The following is a 12,109-nucleotide window of genomic DNA, read 5'->3' as shown; positions in this document are numbered from 1 at the left end:
CTCGGTTCCTCCAGCCCTCCCCTCCTCCCGCAGCCATGTTCCACGCGCGGGGAGGGGCTGGGGAAGGGGAGAGGGACTGGGGATCAGGGCGGAGAGCGTCTGCTCTGCCTCAGGGAAGGAGGGGATGAGAGTTGGGGAGAGCAGCGGGAGGAAGCGGCGGCGGCTAGCGAGGAGCCAGCGCTGGGTCCTGCAGTGGAACTCCCAGGAGCCACCATCATGGTGAAGAGGAAGAGCTCCGAGGGCCAAGAGCAAGACAGCGGCCGCGGCATCCCCCTGCCCATCCAGACCTTCCTGTGGCGGCAAACCAGGTGAGGGGCGCAGAGGGCGCACCGCGGGCCGCCCTGGGCTGGGAGCGCTCCTGGGGCCGCCTGGGTCGTCGTCGTCGCTGCTGCCGCTGCCGCCGAGGCCGCGCCACAGCCTGCAGCTCCCTCTCTGGGGCTGGAAATCGAGCCTTCTGCACCCGCGTAAAAACACGCATTTAAAAAATATTTCAGTGAAGTTTGACGGCAAGCAGGTTGGCAGCTGTAGAATAAATATATGCATTATTTAGGGGGTGAGAGGGCAGAGAGCCTAGGGAGAGGGGGCGGGGGATTAGGGAAGATAATTATGACTGGTTGTGCTCCTGTGTCCAATTCCCCCTCCATCTCCTGCTGTAATTCCAGCCCGGTGACCTGTTGTTTTTCCAGCTCCTGTTTGTTGAATGTCTGCTATGCCCACTTGTTAACCATTTTTGCTCGGATTCAGCTAGTGTAATCTTCCTGGTTAAAGCCTCTGAGAGAATCATTTTTGATAAGAATTTTTTTTTCTTGGAAAAACCTGAAACCTATTTCCATAAACAGGAAACAAGGTTTCCATTATTATTATTATTAATTATTATTATTTTAGAGATTTATCAGATAAGAAATTAGATTCTGAAAAATCATATGCCACAAGCTGTGTTCAGTTTTCAGTTTTTGAAATGACGGTACACATGAGTAATGCAACGCTTCTGACCATTGGTGATTTAGAATCCGATTAGGTAAAAAGTCTTCAGAATAAGACTGGATACAGAAAACGTAGAAATCCACAGCTTTTTCATATATGTAATCACACATATAAAAGCAAATGTCATCAGCTGTTTAATACCCGCTCTTTAACAAGCCATAGGGAGGCGTGAAATTTGTTTCATAGCACTGTCTTATTCGTTGAAAATATGTCAGAAGGATGCTCTAATAATAATTTTACTTGTGTTTAAAACAATTATTTCTATTAATTTTTCAGTGCATTTTTGAGGCCTAAACTGGGGAAGCAATATGAAGCCTCTTGTGTGGTATGTGATATTCACCATTTAATGACTATTTGCATATATTGTGTGGTAATTTGAAAGAAAGAATTTAAATTGTACTGTATATATTAATTCACTCAGAAAATATTGTTGAGCACCTACTATGTGCCAGGCACAAGTTCTAGATGATGAGATAGAGCAATAATCAAAACAAATATAGAGTTTGCATTCTACTGGGAGGGGGATAGGCCACTCATAAATGAGTAAAATACATAGCCAGCCAGGTGGTGATATGCGCTATGGAGAAAAATTAAGCAAGAAAGGGCATTAAGGAGCACTAGGGTGGAGGTTTCATGTTAGAAGTAGCGGATAGATAAGGTTTGCCTGCTAACGTGACCCTTGGACAAAGACTTGAAGGAAGGGAGGGAGAAATAGCTGAGGGCAGAGCAGAGGGAAAGCAAGTCTAAAGGCCCTAAGTGGGGACGGGTAGAGCAGTAGAAGAGAGTGTGGAAAGATAACAGAATGAGGACAAGTGTAATAAGTCAAATCCTTAACCAACAAAATCAAAACAGTTATATAGTGGAAGCTCATAAAATGAGAGCCTATGTAATATGCATATCAAAGTAATATGCAATTCTGAACTTTTATGTCTTCCATTTTTTGTGCAAGTCTGAAATGGACGATATGAAATAATTATGAAAATAATGCTATTAATATTTATGCAAAATACAGTGCACTTGTCCTGAGATTCTAAGGGAATCCCATGACTTACAGATTGTCTTTTTACAAATTGAGAAGACGCAAAAATGTGAAGCAAAATTAAAATGGGCTTTTCAAAGACTTCATTAAAACTTGGAGCTCACATAAAGGTCTTTACATTGCATATATTATAACCTAAAAGTGGAAACTTACCCATTTGGATATTGCCATGATATTTGCAAATGACTTGATAGATGATAAATGACCTTCTAGTAAGGAGCTCTGAAATGTGTTAGGGCCACACACTATTATGGAAGCCAATTGGAAAATTAAACACCTCTCCCCATACACACACATACGTGCACAGCACACACTCAAATAAGAATTTTTTCTGTTGCATTTCCTGCCCTTCAAAATTGTCATAGATATTTTTTTAAATCTAACTAACTTTTTAATAAGGACCTTTTAATGGGATTTGTTGTACTTAGCTCAAGTTAAAGTAATTTGACACCTGAAATCTCTGAGCCTTCCTCAAATCATGCTTACAGTTATACTAGCTTAAAATAACCCTGCTTTTCTGTTCTTGGCAAAGATATGTCTGACATTTTAATGTTGTCTCACAATATCAAGTAAGTCCCATTCATAGATACAGATAGATAGATAGAGAGTGATGTAAGCATAGAAAACAACTTCCAGGGTTTAAAATTACAAAAAGTTATATTAGTAACATTTAAGATGAAAATGGCATTAAGTATCTAAAGCTTCCTGAGATTATAAAATATATAACTCATCCTCTGAAAATATATTCATCAAGACTGCATAAATTCTTTATAATCTTTTAATGTCTAACATACTCACCCTTTACTTAATGAATACTTAGATACCTGAGGGCTGAGGAATTTAAAAGTATTTGGATCTGCCTTTATCTGGTTTCTTTAAGAAAACCCCAAAGACTACATCTCTGATTGAGCTCCTTGCCAAACCTCAGCATGCCTTTCATTATGAAGGTGAATGTATTTTCTTTTCTTGCATCAAAGGTAAATAGCTTTCTTTGGAGAATCTCTGTATTAAGCCATATTTTTTCTCAGATATCCTAATAATTCCAATAACACAGTTTGAGCACTTGGGACTGGTATTATGACCACTCGGGGAGAACACATTTCTCTAGACCATTTGGGACATCAAGTAGCAAGCAGGTTCTGTTCATACAAGTCAAATGTTTATTAAATTTATTCTGATATTTGGTAGCTGCACTTTCCCCAACACCTTATAGTAATATCCTCCTCCACCTTCAAAGAGAAAAAACAACTCAGTAGGTCAACTTGTTCTGGGGCTTGGGGGTGGGGTGCTTCACTTGCTGAAAGTATCCCTGGCCAGAATAGAAGATTTAATAAACCACCAAAGCAAAAATGGCTTATTTCCCTCCTCCCTCCCTCCTTTCTTCTTTCCCTCCTTTTCTCTCTTTATTCAACAGTTAGATGAACAATCTTTATGGTTCTTGGCATTATGTAAGGAGTGTCCTGTGCCAGATCATTGCTAGGGACATGGAATAGCTCAGAGACCCCAAAATCAGATCCCTTGAAACAGTTGGATCTTATTTAACACTTGTTGCCCATTCACATAAATTCTGTACCTCAAGACACTTTCACAAAAGACATTTCACCTTGGACTGCAGTTGTGATAGCTCCTTTCAATGACCCAGCATCATTTTTATAAAATATTACAATCCAAAACCTTCATACAGCTAAATGTGTTGTTGTACTCTTTTTGACGGGAGATTATTTTGGTGGAAATAAAAATCATTTAATAATTCAAGCCACATACTTTGGATCAAAAACGTGAAAATGGGTAGATAATAGGAAATTATCACTGGCTCATTTCATGTCAACATACACAATGAAATGCAACCTGAGGGCACTCTAAAGGATTTGGTCTAGTGATACGTATCTTTTTGGGTATACAGTACCGTTTTGTCTATTTTTTCACCCATCAGACTCTCTAATTTCTTATTTTACTTTTTTTGTTGTTGTTGTTGTTGTTATCTACAGTCCTTTGAACGAGTGTTGGTAGAAAACAAGCTGCATGGCCTCTCTCCGGCCCTCTCTGAAGCCATCCAGAGCATTTCCAGATGGGAACTGGTACAAGCTGCTTTGCCTCATGTCCTGCACTGCACCGCAACCCTGCTGTCAAACAGAAACAAGCTAGGTTGGTGCTCCTACATTCCTTCTTCATGACATACCATTGTCCTCACTCATGGTAACTCATAGTAACACTCACAATAACAACCTGTATAACTGACTATTTTTCCAGGCACTGGGCACACATTCTCATTTAATTCTGACAAAATCTCCCTCACGTTGGCGTCATTGTTATCTCCATTTTACCAATGAGGGAACTAGCTCTCTTTCTTTTAACTTTTTAACTTTACAAGAATATGTGAATGTGTTCTCCTTTTAAACATTAGAATGTTATAGAGAAGCTAAAGACTCTCTCTCACCTGTTCAAGATGAGTTCTAATCAGAGTTGTCCCTTTGTCCTCCCAGCGCCTAAAGCAACCACCTTCATGAATTTGTCATATTCCCCTCCAGATCTCTTCCCAACTTCGTGGTATTATGTGTATGTGTGCATGTATGTACATACATATTATTTTTCTTGTTTAGATTATTTTGCAGATTGCTTTTCCCACATGGCATTATGTCCTAGCCATCTGCCCCAAGATCTTCTCCATCCAGTTCCTTCCCCTCATTTGGGTCTCTTCTCAAATGTTACCTTTAGAGAGGGGCCTTTCCTAATCACACTGTCTAAAATGGAGTAGCTGTTATCCTCAAAGCCCATACTCTTAACTACTGTGCTGCTTATTTGGGAATATATGTGGGTATCTGACTGAAGAGATGTGATGCACACAGTTTCTTGCCCTGTGTCAGCATATCATTCTGCAGGGATTGCAGCCAGTTAGAAAGTCCCAAAACAAGAGTGAACCCTTTCAGCAGTGGCTGTAAGTGGTGTAGAGAAATGCTAGTTTCTCCCAGGAAGTCAAGCCACAGAACAAAGCAAGGATGTTCCTCCCACACCCAAGGTTGACACCCGTTGTTCTGATCACAGAGTTTGCCTTAACCTAGCTGTGTTGTTGTCCCATGCAGGCCACCAGGATAAACTGGGTGTCGCTGAGACAAAACTCCTTCATACCCTGCACTGGATGCTCCTGGAGGCCCCCCAGGACTGCAACAGCGAGCGTTTTGGGGGCACAGACCGAGGCTCCAGCTGGGGTGGCAGCAGCAGTGCTTTCATCCACCAGGTTGAAAACCAGGGTTCTCCAGGGCAGCCTTGCCAAAACAATTCCAATGATGAAGAAGAAAACAACCGACGGAAGATCTTCCAGAACTCCATGGCTACTGTGGAGCTCTTTGTGTTTCTGTTTGCTCCTCTGGTACACAGGATCAAGGTAAGCAGGAAGCTGGTGAGGGCTAAGGGGAACTAGAAGTCAGATGAGGGTTTGCTTCAAATGGTATTTCTGTATTTGGCATCCATGTCTTTGTGTGATCTTATAGCAAAAGCCAAGACATGGAGAGCTATGTTTTTATTCTAAACTATTGAACGTTATTTCAAAACCACAATTGTCCTACTCAAAAGTCTTCGATGGTTCTCCATCTGCCCCAAGATAATACCCAATATATTAAACATGGCATATAGAGTCAACTGTGATCTGGGGCTTAAATCCTGACTTAACTGATGAATTGCCGATCCCTGCTGGCCACCTCATGATCCAGTTCTGGGAGCCCTGTGAACCACTCCCTGAATATGCCCTTGCTGTTTGCTCTGCCCCCCTTCCCCTCCTCTGTTCCTCTCATGGTTCTTCAGACTTCAACTTTAGTGTCATCATTTGCATGAAGCTTTTCCTCTGACCTTCCCCATGTAGGTTTAGTCACCATCTCCTTTGTATTTCTACAGTATGTTGTAGCTACTTCTATTATAATGCAAGATCTGGAACAGAAGTTTTTACTGTGGACTTTTTGATATTTTGGTATACAGTCTAAGAATTGCTTTTTTTTTTTTTTTTTTTTTTTGCGGTAGGCGGGCCTCTCACTGTTGTGGCCTCTCCCCTTGCAGAGCACAGGCTCCGGACGCGCAGGCTCAGCGGCCATGGCTCACGGGCCTAGCCACTCTGCGGCATGTGGGATCTTCCCAGACCGGGGCACGAACCCGTGTCCCCTGCATCGGCAGGCGGACTCTCAACCACTGCGCCACCAGGGAAGCCCTAAGAATTGCTTTTCAAAATACTTTTAAATGCATAAAGTACAAAACATAGTATTACATGGAAACAAATTGTATTAAAATACAATTCTATACATGTACCCCTTGGATCTGAAAGAGACAATATTATTTTAAATCATAGTGCTACCACTTTCTAGCTGTGTGATCTTGTTGATATTACTTAACCTCTGGGATCCTCCATTGCATAAAATCGTGGATATTCAAACACAGGGTGAATATATATGAAGACATAATGCATGGAAAGTACATAGAAAAAAAATCAAGTACATGGAAAGAAATCAAGAACTATTTGTTACTTCTGTGAATGAATAAATTACAATATTCCATCTAAGTGCTCGGATAAGAGATAAGAAGGAATTAATATGCTCAACTGTTCTTTAATAGAATATTAGGATCTTAATCTGACTGACTCTGTTCCATGGCTGGTAGGACTAGAATTGAAACTACCTGTAAATCCCCAAAATGCTTCGCATGCACTGGCCACATTGTCTATCAAAATTATCAAAAGATATTAAATGTTGTTAAATTAAATTGCTGCTTTAAAAGCATTACACTTTCTATTTTTAAAAGTCTTTGGTAAAGGTTACACTTAATGAGAAGCATTACTTTAACTGAGATGGTCCCCCTGACCTGTGGGATCTGCAGGATCTGGCTCATGCCCCGCTACCTGGCCTCATCTCCCTCCATCTCACTGGCCTCTCTCTTGTTCACTAAGTTGCAGGCTCCCCAGAGACTTATCCTCAAACTCAACACATTTGTTTTTGCTTTCAGGCCTTTGCACTGGTTTTTCCTTCTATCTGAAACATTTACTGCCACCTTCCACCCTAGATTTTCACATGGCCATGTTCTTTTCATCAATTTACTCACAACTCAAATGTTACCAACTCAAAGTATTTCCCTGGTTACTTTAGTGCCACTAGGACATGACTCTACATTTTTTGTTGTTTCCTTCTTAGCACCTATCAGTACCTGAAATTATTTTATGTGTTTGTTTACATGTTTGTTGCCCATCACCCCCACCAGAACAGAGGTTCTCGAGCAAAGGGACACTGCCTGTCCAGGTCACAACCCTATCTGATAGTGTCTAGAATAGTGTCTGGCATATATGAGGCAATCAATAAATATGTAATGACTGTCACTAAATAAACCCAAGTTATTACCAGAAACTGATCCAGATGCTAAAAGTAGCAATTATATGTAGGTACATAGTCCCCAAAACAGAAAGGGCAAGAAAGAAAGCTCCTTAAAAAAAAAAAAAAAAAAGAGTCTATAACATGTCTATTTGTAGAGAGAGATCCTCTGGATTAAAAGATGTGAAAGGGGGGCTTCCCTGGTGGCGCAGTGGTTGAGAGTCTGCCTGCTGATGCAGGGGACACGGGTTCGTGCCCCGGTCTGGGAAGATCCCACATGCCGCAGAGCGGCTGGGCTCGTGAGCCATGTCCGCTGAGCCTGCGCGTCCGGAGCCTGTGCTCCTCAACGGGAGAGGCCACAACAGTGAGAGGCCTGTGTACCATGCAAAAAAAAAAAAAAAAATGTGGAAGTATAGGAGTGGCTGGAATGGCTAGAATTTTATTTGACAACATGTTGAGAGTCCAAGATTTGGAAACAGATAGGCCTGTGTTAGAATCCAGTGCTTGCTGCTTCCTATTCTATGTAGGAAAGACATCGAGCAGTTAACTTCTTTAAGCCTCAGTTTTCTCAAGTATAAATTGAACATAAGAATAATTTTATGGAGCATTGTGAGGATTAAACAAATTAAAGTGCTCAACCTGACACACAAAAAGGCATTAACAAATGGTAGTTTTTAGTGTTGGCATTTTATTGCTATTGACATTATGGATTATTAGTAGAAGGGGAGCCAGATCTTCCTTCAGGGGAGACCACACAGATAGTGAGGAAAGCTGGCTCAGCATCCCCAAGTTTTACCTATGGCCTGGGATTGGGGTATTTATAAGGAAGTAAAACAATGCCTATGAAACACTGTACAGCAATTAATACATAGTATTGTAACAATTACCGTTGGCTATTATTACTAGCATTATTGTTTTATCATTTTATTATTGCTATGAGAGAAATATTGTTCTAGATGCCATAGGGAACAAAAAATATTAATGAGTCAGTAAATTTCACCACAAGGCTTTTTTCATCTGAGCAAGGGCTTTGCTTTTATCAGTGTAGTGAGGAATGAACAGTCCCTTGATCAGGGTTTCTCAATCTTGGCACCATTGGCATTTGGGGCCAGATAATTCTTTGTCCTGTGCTTTGTAGGATATTTACTGACATCTCTGGCTTCTACCCACTAGATGCCAGTAGTACCTCCTTCCTCCGAACTGTTACAACCACAAATGATTCTAGACATTGACAGATGTCTTTAAGGGGTGGGGAGGGGTGAGAGTGCCCCTGATTGAGATCCACTGACCTAGATCTTTTATTTGCCTGCTAGTTATTAGGCCCTACCTTCCTTCTCCATACTGTACCCATGTCCACTTCTCCTCACCAGCACCTTTAATGGACTTTTCTCCCTATTCTTCCTTTGCATTTGTCCTTCAGAACTCCAGCCCCAGATCAAGACCGAAAGCCACCTCTTCTATCCCAGCCCCAGAGATCTGCATGCTCCTGGGGTAAAGCCAGATGACAGTCCAGCCTGTTGTTTCTACAAATTGTGGTCTCAAGCTCTGTGTGCCGCCCCCCTTGTCAGTCCTTGTCTTGATTCCCTCGAGTCCCCACTCTGTGCTCACATAGACAGTGTTTTACGTTGAGGCTCTTATAGGACATAGTACTGAGGAGGCATGAAGGGCTGAAATCCAGCCTAGGCGTGAACCTGCGCCTCCACTTCCACCCCTCCTCAATCCCTTCCACGTGCTCTGCTTTCCTCTATTAGGTAACAGAAGTTTTCACATATCATTTCTAATTCTTACAAACACCCACAGGAAGGTGGATATCTTTGTCTTCATTTTACCAAAGAGGAAACTGAGGTCCAGAGAGGTAATAATCAAGCTCATTAAGTAACCAAGGTGGGATTCAAACCCAATTCCATCTGACTTTCTACAAAACTATACTGTTTCTTTTGTTTCTGTGCTGGAACTCTTCTCATCAAGGTCATGAACAACCTTGAGCTATTGAACCTAATCTTTATTTTGCTGTCTTCATTTCACTAAAATTTAGCTGCATTTGAACTTACAATCCTTTCTTCTTGAAGTTTTTTATTCCTTTGGTAGCACCACACTCTGCTAGTTCTCCTTGCATCCCTGGCTATTTCTGCTCTATCTCCTTTGAGAGCTCATCTTCTTTGCCTGCTCCTCTAACATTGTGGTTCTCCAGGGATGCAACCTAGACCCTTTGCACTTCTCACTTTGTCTTCTCTTTGGAGACCTCCTCTCCTGCTTCATTTACCATTTGTATCCTAATAGGCTGAGGTCACCTAATTTTATATGTCTAAAGTAGTCTCCTTTCCTAACCTCTAGACCAACTTGTCAACTAGCTTCTCCAGATAGATAATCTAAGGGCATTTCAGATTTCCCCTGGAATGAACCATTGTCCTGATGTTCTGTATTTCAGGTGATGGACCCATTCATATAAACTCAAAACCTAGGCACTTCCTTTGATTACTCCTTCATCCTTACCTACACATTCCACTAATCACAGAGTTCTACTCATTTTGTCTCTTAAATATTTCTCAAATTTACCTAATTTTCTTCATCCCTATTATCCTCCTTAACCCAAGATTTCATCATCCATTGCTTGGGCCTCTTACTTGAACCACTTTCTAACTGGATTTACAGTCTCATGGCTTGTCTCATAAAATCCAACCTCAACACCAAAGTGATCTCTCTAAAATGCAGATCTGAACATATCACTAACATACTTAAAGTAATTTGTTGATTTCTTATTATACAGAGGATGAAACTCTAGCTCTCCAGTGTGGTAACTGGGACCTCCATGACCTGCATGGTTACCTCTCCTGCCTATGAGCTCCAAATGCTTGGAGTCTCCCTAAAAACATAACATGCTTTGTTCCAGGCCTATTTCATGCCAGTCATGTCACCTGGAATACCCTCCTACCCTACCCTTCTGCCTAGAAAATTCTTACTCATCATTTATGACTTCACTCCAGATCCATCCTCCCTCCTTCTCTATCTCTATAATATATTAGACATATTTTTATTATTATTTTTAGCTTCTTATTATCATTATCTCTTTATCTGTCCATCTCTTCTACTAGATTCCAGATGGTTTGAGAATAGGAATTATCATTGTATCTTGGGTAGCTAATATAGTGTCTGTGTTTTGTAGGCATTTAATTGATATTTATTGAATGAATTAGTCTACTAATTAGCAAATAATCTAAGTGACTCATCCTTTTGTAAGACAGTGTATAATTCAATGCATTTTTATGCTTTTACAACTAGCTCAAATATTTTACATGAATCAATAATCTGAAAATTCTGTCAAATATATTATTAAATGATGAACATTTGTTACAACTAAGGAATCTACTTAAAGTGTGCTGCCAACATTTTCTTGATTTGATCCTAATCATTTATTCCTTCCATAAATATTTATTGAGTGCCTACTACATGCTAGGCACTGTTCAGAGTGCTGGAGAAACAGCAGGGGATAAAACAAAATCCAAGCCCTCAAGGAGATTTTTATAAAATTCATATGTCTGAAGTAAACAATTTTAAAACAGAATTTAAAATAATAGTTGTTTAGGTAGATGTCTCTACGCTACTAGTAAACACATTTAGAATTGCTTCATGTCATCATGGAAACAGGCTTTCATTGCAAGCAACATTGTGGAAATGTTGATTCTTTGAATTTTTACACCTTCTGGTTTTTCTCAGAACCTTTCTAGACCACCCACCCCACAGCTGTTTGAATGATAGAGTACCTTCTCCAACTTCAGAGTTTCTGTTCATGTGTGCATAGGTGTATATATCCCACTGGGTGGCCCATGAAAGGGGATTCTATAAGAGGAATTAGTGACCCAGAGTTTATCCATTCATCCAACTTAAGAGGACTTACAAAGGAGCATATCAACATAAGAACTGGCCATCCGTTCTGCAGGTGTTCAGGTCTAAAGAATGATCAGATTTATTTGGTGTTATTTGGAGACTGTAACATATGCTCAATTAATCAACAATTATGTATTGATGTTCAAGGAAAAATGCACAGAAGGAGAACTCAACTTGTCTTCAAGAAATATACAGTCTAGTTGGGGGTATATCAAACAAAACAAAATGATGACAGTAACTGTCACTGAGTGGATAGAACAGAGTTTAAAGGCCAGGATGTCAGTTTAAGAGAGCCCACTTCCTGTTGCAATGTCCATTGGAGTTTTATTTGTGCCAAGATTATTTAGAAGAAATGTGGAAAAGGACCAATCTCTGAAACTAAGAAATTGTCAAAACCAGATCAATTGTGATTTAGCATTCTGCATTTCTGGAGACAGATCTGATATACTTTGCACATGGTTAATTCCCTGATTGCTGGATCTAATACCACACATGATACCATGCAGACTTCCCCATGTCCATTTCAAGGGAAAGCGGTTGCTTTTCCCTTAACTTCGGATCTGTCTATCTAGTTGTTTACTCAGTATATCTAGTTGAATGTCTAACAGGCCTCTCAAACTTAACACATCTAAAACTAGGCTCCTGATATCCCAAACCTGTTCCTCCTTTATCTTGCCCATCTTTATCAGTGGCAAAGCCAAAAAATCTTTGACATCTCTTTTTCCTACACTCTACCTCTAGTCAATTAACAAATTCTATAAACTGTATCTTCAAAATGTATCCAGAATCTACAGCTTCTCATTTTGCCCTCTACTAATACCCTAGTCTAATGATCTTTCACCTAGTTGATAATAATAGC

At 40.5% G+C, this 12,109-nt stretch overlaps 1 protein-coding gene across 5 annotated transcripts in view; it reads left to right on the top strand.

Annotated features, from left to right (window-relative positions):
* Positions 1-216: 216 nt before the first annotated feature.
* UNC80 (unc-80 homolog, NALCN channel complex subunit) overlaps positions 217-12,109 on the top strand; it is a gene marked incomplete at both ends in the record, with an annotated part of 239,774 nt that continues 227,881 nt past the window's right edge. For all 5 annotated transcript variants that reach the window (XM_079710608.1, XM_079710606.1, XM_079710605.1 and 2 more), the window contains 4 exons: positions 217-308; positions 1,261-1,309; positions 4,012-4,168; positions 5,104-5,405. In XM_079710608.1, the coding sequence (XP_079566734.1) occupies positions 217-308; positions 1,261-1,309; positions 4,012-4,168; positions 5,104-5,405 (600 nt within the window). The remainder of the gene's footprint in view (positions 309-1,260; positions 1,310-4,011; positions 4,169-5,103; positions 5,406-12,109) is intronic.

The sequence above is a fragment of the Hyperoodon ampullatus genome (assembly GCF_949752795.1).
Source record: "Hyperoodon ampullatus genome assembly, chromosome: 8".
Lineage (NCBI taxonomy): Eukaryota > Metazoa > Chordata > Mammalia > Artiodactyla > Ziphiidae > Hyperoodon > Hyperoodon ampullatus.
Note: the sequence above shows the minus strand (reverse complement) of the source record. Positions and strands in the feature narration are given on the sequence as shown.